General features: G+C 35.7%; 1 protein-coding gene across 3 annotated transcripts in view; it reads left to right on the forward strand.

The window, feature by feature from the left end:
* LOC140756562 (zwei Ig domain protein zig-8) overlaps nucleotides 1–20,362 on the forward strand; it is a 468,720-nt gene that overhangs the window by 379,981 nt on the left and 68,377 nt on the right. For all 3 annotated transcript variants that reach the window (XM_073092088.1, XM_073092097.1, XM_073092105.1), the window contains exon 4: nucleotides 8,167–8,377. In XM_073092088.1, the coding sequence (XP_072948189.1) occupies nucleotides 8,167–8,377 (211 nt within the window). The remainder of the gene's footprint in view (nucleotides 1–8,166; nucleotides 8,378–20,362) is intronic.

A 20,362-nucleotide genomic window follows, 5' to 3' on the forward strand; every position in this document is an offset into this window, starting at 1 on the left:
TACTAAAGTTTAAGTTTACATTTCTACCTAATTCGATTAAGACTTTTAATAATTTAACACCACTTTTCTCAATACAATTTACGTTTTCCGCGATCTGTCTTATCACTTGTGCATCTTTTGCGTGGCTACTCAAAAGATTTTATTTCCCTTCCTTAGTTAGTTTTTACTTTGTCCTCGTTTTAATGATATAAGAAAAACTAAGCTAAAGCTAAACGTATTAGAAATTTATATCTAACTAGCAGAACCCGCGGCTTCGCCCGCGTAAATCAATATTATATGACATACAAATAACTGTAATCGTAAATTTGTACCTAACAATTTTAACGATAAAGAAGCATTAATATTTAATTAATAAAAGCTTTTTTTTCGTCACTGTGTACCTAAATTGGTCAAGATTTCTTCAGAAACATACACAAAAACTCTAATTAGTGGACTGTAATGAAACTTTCTTTAAAATATAAGTTTCATGTAGGATACAATAATTATTATTTACACTATTCCATAGGAACCGTCCATGTTATATGGGGTCTTACATACAGCGGTTCTTTCCAGGGTCTCTGGCTGGGCGGCTAAAGCTCCGATTCTTGCCGCCCGCAACTCCAAAAGTCCCCCTTTAGTCTCGTACGACAGGCAGGGGATACGGGGTAGCTCTGTTCTAGCCCAAAATTTTCATCCAAGGTTCTATGTATCTACCACATCACCATCACTAATCCACGCATAACCACAACCATATCCCACGGCAGGACAAAATGTTGGCACGCAGTGTGTCCAAAGTAGTTGCGATGTACCTAATCAGTATACCAAAATGTAGGCTAAATTGAATAAACTTACGCATTATCATATATGAAATTTGCACCCCTTAAACGTTGTCGTATATTTGTCTGAATAGACGTTATCTGAAATTTCACGTTTCTAACTTCGAACCTAAAAGATTCCCGTATACATATATATAACACTTCTTTTACCTCCTTAGTAGAATTTCAAAAACATTCCTATGTACATATGCATCAATAGATACTTTATCAGCAAATTTCTGAAAGATAATATTCAACACCAACGGTCGGCAACCCGACACCCACGGGTGGTGTGTGGCCCGCGACTTTCCCTTGTGGCCCGCGGGTCTGCGCGTTACTAATAATTGGCCAAGTGCAAGTCAAACCCGCACCTGGAGGGTTCCGTAGAACCAAAATTTTCTTTTCTTTTTAATTTTTAGTATTTAATATTGCAGCAACCATTAAAGTACACACATTGTGAAAATTTGAACTGTCTACCTTTAACGGTTCAAAAGTTAGTTGGAAAAATATCGAATAACAGTTTGTGTTGTATGGGGACCCCATACAACACGAACTGCTTTTTGTGTTCAACTTTTTTTATTTTTATTATTTGTTGTTATAGCGGCCACAGTTATGCATCCTCTGTAAGAATTTCAAATGTCTATCTGTTACAGTTCCAGAGATAGAGCCCTGTGACACACGGACAGACGAACAGACAGCGAAGTCTTAATAATAGGGTTCCGTTTTTATCCTTTAGGTACGGAACCTTAAAAAACCGGTGTTCTGCACTTCAGCACGCGCAATACATTCCCATGTTAAAAATATATGTTACGTCGGCCCGTGGAATTTCGCCCTACACTAAACTTCTCTGCTTTTTTCTTCTATGTTCTCTTTTCAGACACGCCAAAGGAAGTAGCTTCAATAACGATTTTTAAGAAACTTTCTTTACTAATAGTACCCTAATGGGGTTGATGGTTGAGTTGTTAAAAATGCTGAAACAGATGGGTAAACAGAAAGGTTGTATGCATTATGCCCTTTTATAGCCGTCTTAAGGGTTGATCTAAAAAAACAGTGACTCAGATGCTTTATTGAGTCTAATAATAATTTTACATAGTGGTTGCTTCCAAATTAATGGATTATATAATAAAGTTCCAACCCCTATTTAACGACCTTAAGGGTTGATTTTCAAAAAATTGAAAAATAAGTGATATATTATTTACAACCGGAAAGCTGAATACCAATTTTCATAGACTTTACTTCAAAATCTGCGCACTTACCAACAAACTTTCAACCCCTATTATACCCTCTTAAGGGTAGATTTTCCATAAATGGTGTTAAAAAAGTTCTATCATTCCCAGCCAGAAAGCCAATTACCATTTTTTACAGTCCTTGCTTCCAAATTAACGGTTTTTAAAATAAAGTTCCATCCCCTATTAAACGTCCTTAAGGGTTAATTTTTCAAAAACTTCGAAATAGGTGTTCTATTATTATTTGTTTCAAAATCTGCGGACTTCCCAACAAATTTTCAACCCCTATTTAACCCACATTAGGGTTGATTTTCCAAGGACGGTAGAATTAAAGTTCCACTATATCTAACCAGTTAGGCAATGACTAACTTTCGTAGTGCTGGCTTTCAAATTGGCAAATTTTAAAATAAGCTGTCAACCCTTATTTTACCAACTTAAGGGTTGATTTTCCAAAAATGATGAAATAGGTGTTTAATTATTTTCTATCTAAAACCCAAATACCGATTTTCATACAGTTTACATCAAAACTGGGGGACTTTCATACAAACTTACAACCCTTATCGAACCCATTTAAGGGTTGATTTTCCAAAAACGGTAGAATTGAATTTCCACTATATCTAATCAGTAAAGCAATGACTAAATTTCGTAGTGCTGGCTTTCAAATTGGCAAATTTTAAAATAAGTTGTCAACCCTATTTTCCCAACTTAAGGGTTGATTTTCCAAAAACAATGAAATAGGTGTTTAATTATTTTCTATGGAAAACCCAAATACCGATTTTCATACAGTTTACATCAAAACTGGAGGACTTTCAAACAAACTTACAACCCTTATTTAACCCACATAAGGGTTGATTTTCCAAAAACGGTACAATTAAAGTTTCACTATATCTTACCAGTAGAGCAATGGCTAACTTTCATAGTGCTAGCTTTTAAATTGGCAAATTTTAAAATAAGCTGTCAACCCTTATTTTACTAACTTAAGGGTTGATTTTCCAAAAATGGTGAAATAGGTATTTAATTATTTTTAATCCAAAACCCAAATACCTATTTTCATAGAGTTTACATTAAAACTGGGGGAATTCCATACAAACTTACTACCCTTATTTTACCCACATAGGGGTTGATTTTCCAAAAACGGTAGAACTAAAGTTCTATTATATCTAACCAGTAAAGCAATGGCTAACTTTCATAGTGCTGGCATCCAAAATGGAAAAATTCCAAAAAAGCTGTCAACCCCTATTTAACCACCTTTAGGGTTGATTTTGGAAAAACCCTTAGATTAGATTTTTATTACTTTAAATCAGAAAGCTAAATACCAATTTTCACCCAGTTTGCTTTAAAACTGACGGACTTTCATACTAACTTTCAACCCCCATTTAACCCCCTTAACGGTGGAATATCAAAAAATCCGTTCTTAGTGCGCATCTACATTACAAAATGAAGCTATGTTTGAAATTTCATGATTGTAGCTTCAGCAGTTTAGTCAAAACCTTGATTAATACGTTTTGAACGTGAGTATCTTTTCGCTTTTATATATATAGATAGCTATATAATAATTTTTTAAAACGTAATATAGGATATATTACGTTTTAATCAAATACGCCATATCAAACCCGTATCCTTTGATAATAAACCTTTGTTGGATATCGGAGTAACCCGGACTTTATAACCGAACTATGTATTCGTAGATACTAAGCAAATGGGAAGCAGTTTAATATAATTTTACGAGGGCAGTAAAAGGGGACTTAATGACCTCCTACGTCGTTGAGGCCGCGGTCACTGGGAATATCCTGAAAGGATTTTGTTCTATGCCTACTGGGAGGTTTTTAGTCGCTACGATAAGACAAATAAGGCATGTTATTTTTATATCACTCAATTTAAACAATGACATGTATGTAGTAAATAGTAGGTAGTACATAAACAATACATAGTCTCTGAAGTACCACCTCGATGATCTATGCCTCTATGCTATACTTGCATGCGTTCGTTAACCTGGACTGCGCCCATAGCCAAACGGTCTACGTATTCGATTTAAAGAAGTATTATACATTTTACCAAGTATAAGTTGGAGAGATACATTTCTCCAGGCAAGTATTATCTTATCCATATTAAAATCGATTAGTCCGATAATCCAATCAGACTAAATCTCAAAAACTCGAAAATCAAACAACAAACCTTCGAACAGCTTCCATTATTAATAGCAATTAGTAAATTCAATTATGACGCTTTCCGGTGTAATTTGTGCATATAACCCGGTATGTGCATATAATGTAATAGCTAAATAACTACTAAATAATTACAGTCATGTTTGAATGATTTATAAATTACATGATATACGAGCATGCAATTAATGTTAATTGATCTCGTCCCTGTAATTATTATGGAACATAAATTAAAAAGATATAAAAAGTTTGGAAAATCCAAAAGTGCACGACTCATAATGCTCATTTAATTATGAAATATAAAAAAAAAACTTAAGTCGTTCAAAATTAATTGCCGAAAAAACAGCTGTAGTAGGAAGAAGGTACTGCACAAGCGCCCCTGGTGGAATAAATGTACATAATATCTATAGATATATACAGTCTTGTAGTTTTCGTTTTTTATTAATTGCAATTAAACGACACTGAATTAATTAATCATTCGCATTCAGTGACCTACAATCGTCGATTAGAATTTAAAAAAAAAATATTAACTCAAATGATGGATTTTTTCACAAGTTACAGTGTTTTCAGGTTTCACACATGACGGACAGGAATTTTTTTTGACCTATTTTGGTGTTTTTTTCCAATTCTATTGCAGTAAATCTATTTTTAAAAAGTATGGAATTAATCTCCATTAAATTATCTCGACAATAGTATGCAAAATATCTTGATTCCGTGAACTATCAATGCTATAATAATAAAAATAGCCGCCAAAATGAAGCGAAAAAAAAAGGGTGTGTGTGTCAGCTACGACGCACGATTGGAGTTTACTCCTTACGAACGATAATTATGATATACGAGTATATCGAATAGAAAAAAAGGCACGCATCTGCTAAAATGATAAGAGAAACAAACATATATCTGTAATTATTCGGATTATTTATATTACTTCAAAAATAGAAATGTGTCGTAATAATTTAATATAATAATAATAAAAACACTAAATAAAAGATCTAGCTGTTCGTATTTACAATGTATATTATTCAAAAATGTAAACGATAAGCTTACCAATTAACCGCATCCATGTGTTTTTTGGATTCTTCTTCATTATCATCTAAATCAATTTCTTGCATATTTTCAAATATTTTTTCAACTTTAATCACTTGATGATTTGTTTAATAGTACATAAAAATACACGTATCAATGCATAGAAGTACAAGAAAACTTTAAAATCAAAACATTAAAACTTGATGGTTAGGTTGCTGTTTATGTACGTTGTATATAGATGTATATATGGTCGCATGGGTATAATAGCGCCATCTAGTGGCAAGTTTTATAAATTGTAAGTTTGCAAGTTTATCAATCTATGTATTTTGGTTCCAAATATTATAATGGTAACTTAATATAATTGTTTATATTAAAGTAAATTTTAATATAATATAATTATTTATATTTAAAACAATGTTAAACGTTTTATAACTTAAAACTTAATAATTATAATTTCTTTGCCATCTATAAAATATCCTTGTTGCAATTTACGGATGCAATTTATATGAGACTCAATAAACATGTTATTATATGTAATTTGGATTGTTTCTGAATGTTTTATAATTCTAGAATTCATTTAAAACGTATTGCTAATTTTATATAACTTATTTTGAACATCATTCATTAGCAATAATTCTGTAATAAATATTAAATAATACTGTTTTGATTTTGCCCGTTTATCGTTGATAGATGGTGCTGATCAATAATGCATCCATTTTTATAAGTTAAATTAATATATCAGTAACTTACAAAAGCCTCTTTATGTTAAAAACTTATTTTGCTAATATTATATCTTATTCAATTGCTTACTGATTTTATATGTTACTCTTCTTTAAAAACGTTCATAAAAGATTGTTAATCATATTATGGCGCCAATGTTCATATTTTTCACAGTGTTTATAAATGATCAAACCTGTAACTTAATTTATGCAAAAATGTAAACAAATTAGTTAATGACGTTTTAATGTTTTATATATTGCTAATTATTTTTATTGTAATAATTACTTTCATATGGGATTTGAACTTACGGTATTTTAAATTAATAAAAGCACTCTTGATTCATATTTTGGTTAAAAACGCTACTTCCTTTTTGAGAGGATATGGTGATTGTAATAATATTCCATCTCATTATTTTACACGTTCAATCCTACAGATATATATGTTTGTCTCTTTCTACGTTACGCCTCAACTTTTCGTGTTACACTTGATTTTACTCCTCATAAAATTTCCGTACCGGGCCTTATAACTCAAATCGTTTCTTAAGGAGTAAACTCCAAAAATTTTTCGATCGTAAAGCACTCTCTGATGCTTCGCATCATGAGTCGTGCAATAAACAATTTATTTTGACTTTCAGTAAATACTAACCAGTATCAAAAGGAAATTTGAAATTCAGTTTTTGCCACTAGAGGTCAAAGGTTCGAATGCCAGGTACGTATCTCTAATGTTTCGAAGATTATTAGAAAACCTACGTGGACGATATTTCTGTAAGACAAATCATGATGTGTGGAAAGAATCCTCAGTAAACCTGCACTATGCAGAACATGGCCTAAATACTTTTTTAAAACCTATAAATTTACCGAGCTATAGGACTATATGGGTTGGTAATGCAATAACGCGCTAAATACTACCTACAAGGTAAATTTCTTAGAACTGTCGTATGAAGCTATGGTTATAACTAACGTCAACTCGTCTTAGATAAAACTAGGGCTTATAACAACAGCTGTTCCCAGATATAAATAGCTGTGAGAGAGCGCAAGGGTCCCTCGTTATAAATGGAACATAGCCCTCTACGCTTTTGGCTCGCTAACGCCCCACACTTCGTGCTTCTCTGTTAGCTTTCGGACCTAATTTCGACTCCACACGTGGCTGTATGCTAAAGAGTGATGTCAGTCGACCATTATAAACTTCGAAAGTACGTACTTTGAAGGTATTGGAACACTTTGTGGTTAAACTCCGGAAGCTCCACTGTCACACGTATTTCTGCCTAATAACAGCTGTAACAAGAGCTATTGTGTTCCGCTTTGAAGGTTGTGATATGGGGTAAACATACTTATCCGAGGCGTTCCATCTTAGCTCGCAGGGATTTAACAAAGCATCTGTGATCGACCAAAGGTCTAATCTTATCTGGGGTTGATTACAGATATCTATGGGCGGCAGTGGCCACTTACCGACAGGTGGACGGGACGGTCGCTTGCTACTTCTATATTATTTAAATAAATACCTGACTTTTACTTACATTGCATACCTAGTTAATGATCGCTTATCGTATTTTCAGTCTGCTATGTTATTAAATCATGATTTGTATCCCGTATTAGACCTCCAGAAGACTAAAACATTATTTAGTACCATTTCCAAAATAAAAGAAATGAAATTTTACGAATAAAATAATATTTGATTATGAAATGGCCGACCCTGCATTTATTCCAACGAATTAAAATGTAGCTGAATTTTCAGGAGCAATCAGGTTATTTCAATTTTATAAAGTGCTAGTGGAAATAAAATGATTAGGTAAAATCTGTAGAGAATGTTTAAATCATATTCGGCTTTTTATAATATTAAAGGCGTGAAATAATTTAAATATCATTTAAATGCAAATAAAATTACATTTGTTCTGATATTGCAATCGTACTGAAACTGTATGAGATGATATTTAATTCCTTGATTTTATAATATGCAGCAGTGTCAAGCGCTCAGAGGTATTTCAACTTAGTTATTAACGTATTTATGGTCGCCGACTAACGTTAGCAACTGTCACCTACCGTTGGCGGCGGTGGTCAACGTGGACAATCACCCATATATTATAGCACTTAGGTGGACTGCATTATTATTTGCCCATATAAAAAAGTGTTAAGTGAAATAAAGTAATCCCTTTATTAGAAGTAAAATAATCAGTCTCTACAAACATTGAAAGAAGATCTCTCCATAGTTACACATCGTAAACCTCTCAATTTTTTCCAGGTGTCATGGATCCGCCATCGCGACCTGCACATCCTGACGGTGGGCGGCTACACGTACACGTCGGACCAGCGGTTCCAGGCGACGCACTCGCCGCAGACGGACGACTGGACGCTGCAGATCAAGTGGGCGCAGCAGCGCGACGCCGGCGTCTACGAGTGCCAGGTCTCCACGCAGCCTGTGCGCTCCTTCTTCGTCACGTTGCACGTTGTCGGTGAGTACTGTGTTGCTTACTATATTGATCTTGAAGGGATATGTGTATCCATGTGAAACCAGGTTTGTAAGTAAACTCCAAAAAAGACTGATATGGGTTTTACTGCTTGTGACAATGAAAGCAAATTCCGCGCTACAAATTCCGTTAAAACATTTCTGCTGCATTTTTTGTGTAATTTAAGCTTAAATATTATCGTCTGTTTGTACATACAAAAGGTAAAATACCTTTACATGTTCTACAGATTTCAGAGATTTATACATAACATATATATTTTATAACTTATGCAAAATTATTAATGTTATTCATCTCGCTAAAGTAATATTAATTACGACAGGTATTTAATATTTGCAATATAACCTTAATTATAATAAACATACATAACAAGTAATATGTTCATAGTTCAATAATATTGAACTTAATAAAAACACTATTGTGTAATGAGGCCCGATAATTTCGCTTTGATCTAAAGCCTTTATGAATATTTTAGCATAATCCGCGGCACGCCTCAGCATAATTATCAATATCCCGCGGCAACGTAAAAGTAACATCAATTTATGCAAATTAATATAACGTTGTCCGCATGAAAATGAACAATTATTTAAAATAGTAACTAGTAGGAATTTCCCGAATATTCGCCGATTTTATATAAAAACTCCAGGCTCGTTCACATTTTAGCCAGAATAAGCTTGCAGGCTTAATGGGCTGGATCCAATAATTAAATGACGGAAAATTTCGAAGTATGTTACTTAGCTTATTGTTAAAATAAGGTGATTTCAGCCAATTTTAAATTTTACGAATCTAATTCACTATCTGCGTCAATGATTGATTACATTTTACTTACATGTAACACTTTTATGATGTTTAAAAAAGATAAATAGCAATGTTGTCTTATACTTATACTACAAAACAGATTCTTACAGATAACGTTTTGTTTGTAGAAAAATAAAGAAATACCAAAGATTGAATGAGTTGAGAAATTGATTTGATAAAGGAAGAAATTGTACTGACGGGTGTATAAAGAAATATGAAAATTCGACGCATATGTTTGCGTTAGGCGCTAAGAGTGATGGATTTGTACGAAACAATAATAATAATTCGCCAAGTACGAGTCGAACTCGCACATGGAGGCTTCCGTACCAGCAAATGTTCATTGTATTTTATATGTTCTTATTTGTATTTATTATAATAACAAGTATAGTAGTAAGCGGATTGTTATAATTTCAACTGACGTTATAGTACGGTTTAACAGTTAGATCGAAAAAATCCGGTTTGTTGTATGGAGACCCCGTTTAATATTAAATTTTATTTTATTTTTAGTATTTGTTGTTATAGCAGCCACCGTTATGCATCGTCTGTAAAAAATTCAAATGTCTATCGATTATGGTTCCAGAGATAGAGCCCTGTGACAGACGGACAGACGAACAGACAGCGGAGTCCTAGTAATTGGGTTCGGATTTTACCCTTTGGGAACGGAACCCTAATAAACGGTTTCCATCGTATCGTATCGCGTCCAGTAGTTAGCAGCCATTGTCGCGGGCAGTTTAACATATTACGCAGCGAGGAATTAATCGCACGGAGCAAAGGCGATTTGTTGTAAGCCGTCGTCGATAGTGTGCAGCGAAATGAACGGACAGCTTGGTTGATATATACAAAAATACTGACAATTCGGGGTATTTTTCATGCGTATCAATGCGTATTTGTAGATGGATAACTTGTAATGGATTCCTTGCATATTTTTGTACTCTACAATTAATTCAAAAGTAATGAAGTTGTTTAAAAATTCGTTCACATCTGTTCTGTAATCTCCAAAGTGATCAGTGGGCATGTTTTTTATGTGACATGAGGCATTATCTTAAACACCCTACTTTATGTAAAGTACTGTCACATAGATATTTTCATCACTAGGGTAACCTCCGCGTCGCTAGCAATAGAGCTGTTCGCAGCTTTTTTGCAGCGCCTGTTTCGAAACCCCACCTACAAACAAGTATGGACCGATAGTATCGATATTCATAACAAATTGATATCGAGATTTATTTTAGACTAATGGAGCATTACAGCTTCGGTAGAAGAATGATTTTCTCATAATTTGGGTTGTAAGTTAGCAGCGAAGTGGCGCGGAGGTCAGCTGGCGCGCGGCCAGCGCCGTAATGTCTTGTGCGGAAAGCGGGTCAATAACGTTTCTCTTATTGAATGCCACTCGAAACGAAACAATCTGCGTGAAATGCACAAGTTAGGGAAATTGGAAATTCAGGTGACGTAAACACTTTTACGCTGCAACTTGTAAAAGCTGTTCCTGGTTACTTGAAATGTAGCATCTAATTTTGTCTACAGTTTTAGTACTTTTTGTAGCTAGCTACGTAACTCGTATTCTACCATACTATCTGACAAGTTTCAAATACAGCTTTTAGAGATGGTACCCAACTTTGATTTCGCGTAAGACTCCGTTTGTATTTTCACTAGTGGAGGACCTACGAGGTCGTCGTTCATTCCATGCATATGTACGCATATTTCTGCATATTTCTCTGTTACTTCAATAACATCAAAGTAAAACAAGAAAATCGTTTAAAATTAGATTTTATAATATAGCAGTACAAAGGAGCGTCTAACTGATGTGAAGTGGTTTCTACAGATAAGATTATATCCCTACATGAGATTGGTCACAGATGCGTTGTGAACCCTGAAGGGTAAGTTGGAGTGCCACGGACAAGTATCTCTTTTGTCATATCCTTTAAAGTGGCACACAGCAACGCTAATAATAATGTTATTAGGCAGAAATAAGTGTGGCGGTGGTGGAGAACCAAAGAGGGTGTTTTACACGAAGATGCCTCCATGTTTTAAAAGAGCAATATATCCAGTACCTTCCAGCGTGAAGTAGGGACAGGGCATTGACCCACTGACGTCACAAGATTCAATTCCTGCCTTAATTGACGTATCATTGTGGTGCCCACAGATTGCGACGAGATCTACCAGAGGATGTTCTCGGACGAAGGTCTGTGTGTGTGTTTCTCATTTCCTTGTTTGAGTGTGAACTAACAATAACCATAAAGTATAGTGTGATATTTGACGACTCGCGTGGCGGAGCGATCACCATACCGGTCTGACGCGCTGAGAGTTCCGGGTTCGATCCCCAGCCAAACAGATATCTAAATGATGAATTTAGATGTCTGTTCTGGATCTGGGTGTTAGAGTATTCGTGTTTGTGTGTGTTCATAACTACCACGACCCAAGAAATCCTAGTGTTGGGCTACGAGCGTAGAAAGCGTCTTTTACGTGGGCCAATTTATGCAGAAAGTCGAATCGATTGTCATTAGCACGATGTAGATACAACGAGACTGTGCCAAATACTGAAGACTACGGCATCCTTTTAAATTTAAATATAGAGGCCTAACCCACAGCACAGTAGCAAAATCATGTAAAAAAATAATGATATTTCTATCATTTTCAGTATAAATTTTAGACTGTTTTAGAGATAATTATTAGGTTTATTAGTATAAAAATATCAAGACATATTTTTACATTGTTGTATTATTTACAGTGGGAAGTAGGTCGCGAAATCGCATTATGTCTACATTTTATTGAGTTTACTACACAATTTATAACTATCCAGCAAGATAACACTTTCTCAGTCTTTGATTCACTTTATTGGATGGTTTTTACAGACTAAAATTTTAAATAATTTGGAACACACATAAAATCGATTCCTACATAGTGTGTACCTGGCATATAACTGCAAATGCGTCGAGTCGTACATAGTGTGTATCTGGCATATAACTGGCATTGCGTTCTGTAACGGCATTGTTTGTCTTCATTAACGGGGTGGCATGCGGCAATTTGCCGTACTGATTTTCGATTATTTTGCCCATGCTTTTAACCTTTTTGAGTGATTTTATACTAACGACAAAAATAACGATACAATTCGACTGTCTTGAGAGTTTGTTTTTTATAATGTAAGTTTTGTGTTATTATTAATTATTTTTAATATTAGAAAAATTATTAATTATATAAGAATTCTTCAGAAAATATAAATTTACTTAAAAAACTTTTTAGTAGTAAATATCCTACTCTATATTCATTGTTTATATGTGTGTATTTCAAAATATCAGGTGTAACAATTTGTTTAATTTGCGAAGCTTTAACAATATTTAAGAGAAACTGAACATATCACAAATAATAGATCACAAACACGTTACTTACTTACTTTTCATTATATTGCATGTTAAAGAATCTAAATATTTTACTAATTTAATACAATGTGTTTACCATAAGTATATTAATTGAATCTTTACAAGTAAATACGTGTTATCGTATCGTAATCGTGAAGTATAAAAGATCGCAGCAGATTCATAGTGATGCTCGTTGTTCAACAGTTTCTTACACTGACATAATGATGATTTTTATCTATAGTAAATTAATTGAAGCTTCCATAATGACCATGTAGCGATAGCTCGATACTGTCGAGTTTTAACGTCGGCTCGTTATTTAACTAACTTAAAACTTCACCGGTCGTTTTCCATATAAACAACAAAGAAATCTGTGCATATTGAATATCGGCGAACCAAAACTGTTATAGAAATTACAAATGTATACAGTCCATCTGATCGTCAGTGACGACTACCGCCCATGGTCATCTATAATCAACTTCAGATGGAGTTTTAGTAGTAGAAGGGGTCGGCTACACAGGGGTAGCACAGTTGCGTTGCTACCCCTGAAGACTAAGTTGGAATACCTCGTAAAGAACCCAGAACACAGCAGTGCTTATAATTACTGTAATAAGCCGCGATAGTTTCCAAAACTTCTACAATAATAAAGTAGTAAAGATATGGCGCACATATGGATCGAGTACTTAGTTTAGTGACCATTGGGTAAAAAATCAGTATGTCGGTGGTATTTGCGCAACCACACCGCGTGCATTCTCGACTATCTAGCACCTTATTCTTAATATTCCAGTCTTGTGTCTACAACCTCGTTTCTACATACGGGTTACGTAACGAATTTCGTCGTATTTTATTATTCCAGACATATAGTCTTGAGTACAGAAAATATTTATGTTTATAATTGTGCAAACCTTAAAATCTTGTCTCGCCGGAACACTGTGACAATAATATGTACTACTATGTTCTCCTGTCTAGTTTCATACAAAGTGTGTATGTATGAAACTAGACATATATGACCCGTGTATAATATGACGCACACCATGCAACAAAGCGCCTTATATACAAACAAAAATGACCAAAGCTACATTATAACTTGATTATAACATAAATTATAACAAAAAAAAATATTTCTCGCAACCAAATTATTTCTGCTTAGCACAAAATTACGAACAGGTTTAGGACTGTCAAACAGCATTATAAAGTTAATTTAATATACTCCGAGTAAACCTCTTAAAAACGAGGCAATGAGTTTAAACCTTTTATAGTTTTTCCGAAGTGGATCGAGATAGCGCACGGAGCGCGCCGCGAATCGCCGGAATTCATTAAAACTTGACGCTTGTTTAAACGTTGCCGAACAAAACTATGAGGAATTATATAGTTCCAACAGCACGCTGTTTGTTCTTGTTAACTGTTAACTGTTACTGTTGGTTAGTTAGGCTAAGCTGCTCCTCTTCGTTTACACATTAAGGTTGTGGAAGTATGCAGTTCTAACTCTCAACTTGAGATTCGAAATATGGGCGCACACAGCTGATTGTTCGAAGTAATGTGCGTATTAGTATTATTAAATATTATTTATTTATTATCACTTGATTTAAATAAAAATAACTCTCCGAAGCTGCGTGAAGTTTAGTAACTGCCATTGGCCAGCGTCCAAGCTCTTGTCACTCTGGAAGAGATCCGTGCCCAGCAGGGAAATGGGTTGACGATAACGAAGTATGAAACAATATTGATCTGCCCTGGTACTTAGTGTGTAAACTTTATTTAGCATACAAGACTTATTGACTTAATGTAACTTCTAATATATATTTCCGTAGTTGTCAGATAAACTTTACTCAAGACTATAGGTAGGTACTTACTAACTAGTTACCTACTTAATAAATTAATAACATGTATAACTTGGAGCCAATTGCAACCGAGGCGTAGGCACTTGGCAGTAACAAAAAAGGTTCTCTATTATATATTTTCCGAATAATAGTATTGTTAGCGACCGTTTTCAGTTCGACACATGTCGAAACAAAGTGAATTCCTAGTAAAAGCTCATTTCTAACAAGTTCTAGGTGGCACACGTCACCTTCAAAATCGAATCAACTAAAGAAATATAATGAATACGGCCTCGGAGAATGGAAACCATGATGAAGACGCACCATTTATTCCGCGTTCCAAGAAACAGGCTAAACTGTTGTCGTCGCCATTGTTAATGTACTGCTATTTATTTCCACTGAACATAATTACTGCGTATTTCATTTATAAAACTATTAAATGTATATTGAACTGTCTGTACGAACATTTTTAGAATGATTTATTTGTTTCGAATTTCTCAGTACTGCCATTATTTATATCTATCTATTGCCTACCTTTTTTTATTATCTGTTCTATAACAATATTTTTGATGCGTTTACAAATTCGTCATCGTCGTCAACAAATTACTGTCCCACAGCTGGGCACGGATAGCCTATCGAAGTGAAAAGAGTTTAGGCCATAGTCTATCGCGTTAGTCAAGCACGAATTGGTAGACTTCACAGAATCCTGAGAACATTTTTTTAAATCGCAGTCTCAACCTCGCCTCAATTATCAACTTGCCATAGGACCCTTGAACGTTACATACGACACTTAAATGGCATTTCTATAACGGACTGAACTCGCAATATGTTTATACTTTATAGTTGCATCCACGAGTTCAGCTTGCAACAATTTTAATGTTTTACAATTTGATCATAAATCTGACAAAGACAGTAATGTCGACGTTTAAAATCAGAATGGTATCCCGACAAATATCGTGCATGCAGCGAGTGCCAGATGGCATGAGGCCCCCATATATCACGGGTTCAAAGCAGCGTGACAGCCAATACTCGACTGGACGTCGAGACAACGGACAAGATTGTGTTTGTCCTTTGACTTTATCTCATATTCTTTGAATTTTAACTTCGTGGAAATACAGAATAGAACCTTTTTGAGCAACAAAAATATTTGGAGGAAATTGGTTTCAGTGGAATATTAACTCTGTATTGACATCAAAAGAACACATCAGCAATGTTCAGAAAATGGTAGATGATTTTATCGTGCGCATAACTCAATAGATTAGGTAAAAGGTCAAATAAATCTATCAGGCCCCGGACAAAGTACGAAGAATATCAATAAATTCGTTATTAAATTTTACCAGGTATTTTTTTACTCTCTTTACCTACCCGAGTCAGTTACTCGTATTCAAAGAATCGATATTGTTATTGTAAGCCCCCACATAATTTCCCAGAAGCCAAAAATAGGAATTATTCGTGTTTCAAACGACGACCAACCGATAATAATTATAGATCAATGATTATAGTATTAGATAGACATATTATGAATTAGAACTTATCTTTAGAATTTATAACTTACATCAAATAGAGGAGCGAAATTCCCTCCCATATTGGCAAGTTGGCGGACGCAACTAAGTCACCAGATTACTTAAATGTTCCTCGAGAAGCTTCTATAAGCTTCTTACGATACGTCATACCTTTTACATTAAGGCTTTCGCGGAGAAGCGTTGTCGGCGCATCGGCTGTTATGAAGTAAAGCCAAAGATGCGGTCTATAAGCATTGAGCGCAATAATAAACTTGACAAAAACATAATAAATTATCTTATATATAAAATTTTCGTGTCACAGTGTTAGTTACCGTACTTCTCCGAAACGGCTTTACCGATTTTCACCAAATTTTATATGCATATTCAGTAGGTCTGAGGATTGGCTAGTATCTATTTTTCATACCCCTCAGTGATAAGGGTTGTTCACCCTTAACATTGTTCTGTTTATATGGCAACACAACGTTTGCCGGGCCAGCTAGTAACAAATTAAAACGTTTAAATAGATACTTTGAATGCTTAATCTTTTCAGTTTCAAGGTCGAGTCGAGCCTAACGAGAGTGCCTCAAATAGTTTGGCTACTCATTACAGTTAATTTAGAATGCCTCAGAGAGTTATTCTAGGCCTAGAAAGACGTTGGTTAGGTCAAACTCTGCAAAGACGGTCAAACTCAGCATAGACGTTAGGTAAGTCGAATTATGCAAACGTATTAAATAGATCTAGAAAGATCTATTCAATGAGTTTTAATGCTTGTAAAGACTTTGTTTAGGTCTAACAATGCAGAACCATTGGTTAAACTGAACACTGCGAAGATGTTCTACAAAATACAGGACATGTAGACAACATTAAAAGTAAAAATCAGTTCTTCAACCGAGTAGCCAGTTTCAGTACAAAGGCGTGAATGTTAGCTGACTTACTCATCTGCCTTCTGAGGGTTAAAACCATGGTTCTATATGGATGGTTACAGAATACAGATATACGCCTATGACTATCGTTGGCTACTTCAATGTTTTAAAGGTGTGCTCAATTGAAGATTTGAATTACGTCCAAAGGCAGTAAATTATGTCAAACACTGCAACGAGGTATTTACCACGTACAATCGTCATCACCGCGCCGCATAATCGCAGGTTCTATTTCCTACGCTCTATGAAGGCCTGTAATTAGGCAGCTCGGCGATGATCGATCGTATTAATATTAATGCCGTCCCCCATACATTAAGGTAATAGTCCGCTTAATCAATGGATGGGATAATGGCGCGATGATGTATGGGAATCATTGGGAATTGGGCGTTCGTCTTTGATGTTCGGACAGACACTGCAAATCTATTTGATGTTTTGACATAAATTGGAGAGGTTTCTATTAGTGGACAAATCGAAGCGGTGATAGCTTAGTGGTTGTAACTCGCCTTCTCATTCGAAGAGTCCGAGGTTCAATACCAGTCACATATGATTTTTCAAAGGTTTTCTAAGTGAAGGAATACATCGCTTTTTTATAAGTCTAAAGATTTTTACAACCTTTTATTTAAGTTACTTTGTTAGGTCGTATGTGAGTGAGGGTCCAATTTTGCAACTTAATTTTAAACAATTGAACCCCGACACATCAGCACAAGCATAGTGGTTAAGAAACTCGGCCTCTCGATCGAGGGGTCCGGGGTTCAAAGCCCAGGCACGCAACTCTGATTTTACAAAGTTATGTGCGTATTTGAAATTAATTATCACTTGCTAAACGGCGAAGGAAAAACATCGTGAGGAAACCTGCACACCTGAGAGATTTATAAAAAAAAATCTCAAAGGTATGTGAAGTCTACCAATACGCACTTGGCCAGCGGGGCGGACTATGCCCTAATCCTTCTCATTATGAGAGGCGACCCGTGCCCAGCAGAGGGACAGTAATGAATTGTTGATGATGACATCAGCACAAATAAACATGTTTTCTGAATTGCGGGCGAAGTAACCAAAAATTACTTCGAAACTAATACCTATAGGGCTCATAAATTGTATCAATTATCATACCCATAGTGAAAGCAAATCAGTGATCACAGAGGGATCCTGACCGATGGCCTATAATTACCCAGCTCGACTAATCGCCTCTGTGGTGATCTATTGGATCAATATTAATGACCACTCACACATACCCACATATTACGGCCATAGTGATTCTGCGTTAATCAGTATACGGGATAATGGTGTGATGATACATGTGGTCTGTGTTAGAAATCATCAACTCTAGTAAATGTTCAGATAATGTTCAGTTTCATCGGTTCCTTCTCACATGGTGTGTTGATACACAAGAAGCTCTGTGTAAGAATCATCAACTAGTAAATGTGTAAGTAATAACGTTATGCTCAGTTTCGTAGATTCCTTGCCACAATATGTTGCAATAAAAATCAGTCCCGTACCAAATTACAATCCGAACACAGCAGCCCTTAACTTTTGATTTAAGACAGAATTATATAAATATACTCGTATTATTTGTAAGATAATCTCAAAATCATTTATTTTATTAAATTACATTCCACTTGTAACGTCTCTACAATACTAAAGCCGTGTCCTCGTTATAGATAATTCCACGCGCACAATAGTCTTCGGGTACACGAGTATGTACACGACACGTAGAAACAATCGCACAGCTCTCACAAAGATCCTGCCTTCAACACGCGTAACCTAAAACCCAGGCCTTGGCAACAGGAACTCGACCTCATTCTCTACATCACTAGATAAGACATGCGTCTTAACATTGGTGAAGATAAGGTAAGCGATCAGCGAAGTTCTTCGGCGGAAATCACTCTTTCAAGTAAAGATTATTTGTACATACCCTGACCACTTAAGTGGAAAACCCAATAATATAATGACGGTGGTAGAACCCTGGATGGTTCGACACCGTCGGCACCACTGCTACACCTATTTCTGCCTAATAACAGCATTGCTGTGTTCTGGTTTGAAGGGTGTGGTAAGGAAGACAATACTTTTCCGAGGCGTTCCTTCCAGCTTAGTCCTCAGGGGTACCGATGCATCTATGGCCGACCTCAGATAGGCATATCTAATCTATCTGTGGTTGATTACGGATGTCCATGGGCGGCAGTAGCCTCTTACCATTGATGGATTGCATGCTCGTCTGCTATACTATATGTATATAACCCCATATACAAGATAGACTAGTATGTTGGTCACAGTATAAAGTAACAATTTCCTTTTAAAATATTTTTCAATTATATATTTTGCGGTAAGACAAGAGGCTTAAGTCGAAAATGTAGAGGACGCCTTTTGTTATTCTTTTTACGCGTTATTTAATATTCCCCGGGAATGAATATCTGGGAATATTTGTGCGGGCTCCGACGGGCGTGTGATGGATACGTGACGGATACGTAACGCGTTCGGCGCGTTCACGGGTCGTTGGCGGCGTCTACACTGTTCCGAAAACGTGTGGAGTCGCTGAAGGGATTTGTAAATGTTATGCAATAAGTGTTTTATGAGAAGTCGACGGAATGGAATTTATTCGAAGATGTAATGTCTAGTTCTTTGTTAGGAAATTAATGTCTGTGACAGTGGATTCAAAGGGTGAAGTCTAGTGGTTGAAACGCGGCCGCTGAATCGGTTTGAATCCTAGGTACCTTTGACATTTGCAAAGTTGTGTGCGTATTAAAAATTAATTATCGCTTGCTATAACGTTAAAATAATATATCATGTACTCGTATAAACCTACACCACGAGAGTAAAAAAAAGCTCAAATGTGAAATCTACCATTCTACTTGGCCAGAGCGATGTCCTTAGCCCTTCTCACTCTGAGACACTTTGAGAATAAACTTGTGCCCACCAGTGGGATAGTAATAAAGGTTTTGTAATAATAAACGCTTCTACACTCACAGCCCCACACTAGGATTCCCTGTATCGTGGGTGCTATGGACACACACAGAGACAAATACACAAACACCCAGACCCAGAAAGAGAAGTCTAAATTCATCATTTAGAAATCTGTCTGGCCGGGGATCGAACCCGGGACCCTCTGCGCGTCAGACCGGCATGGTAACCGCTCCGCCACGCGGGTCGTCGTATGGTTTTGTGCCAACTGTACCTACCAGTCGGAAAAATATTAGTTAACAGAAAAAAGTTGCTATTGTTAATAAATCCCAATAGGAACCCACTAACACATAATTACCTTCATGGACCTTCAGTCTTCCTAAGATGTGGATCATTTAAACCTTGTATTCTTACCAATGTTAGATCGGCACTGATAATATAATTCGTCGTACTATTTCGAAAATAAATATCGGATCGAAGTGAGACTTGAATCTGACTAGCAATATAAAGGAGGTCGACCCTAAGCCCTACAGACACAAAGGTAACACCGCTTCGCACTCTTCACAACACGTTAAAGATATAGATCTCAAACTAGATACATAAAATATACTACACAAGGCTCTTAGAATAAGCTTAAGGGAAGAACAAGGATTTTCAAGGGAAATATTAAAAAGGCATTTCGACCATATGGCAC

This window comes from Epargyreus clarus, unplaced genomic scaffold, assembly GCF_041222505.1.
Source record: "Epargyreus clarus isolate Ecla_fem2 unplaced genomic scaffold, WU_Ecla_fem_2.2 ptg000003l, whole genome shotgun sequence".
NCBI classification, from domain to species: Eukaryota; Metazoa; Arthropoda; class Insecta; order Lepidoptera; family Hesperiidae; genus Epargyreus; species Epargyreus clarus.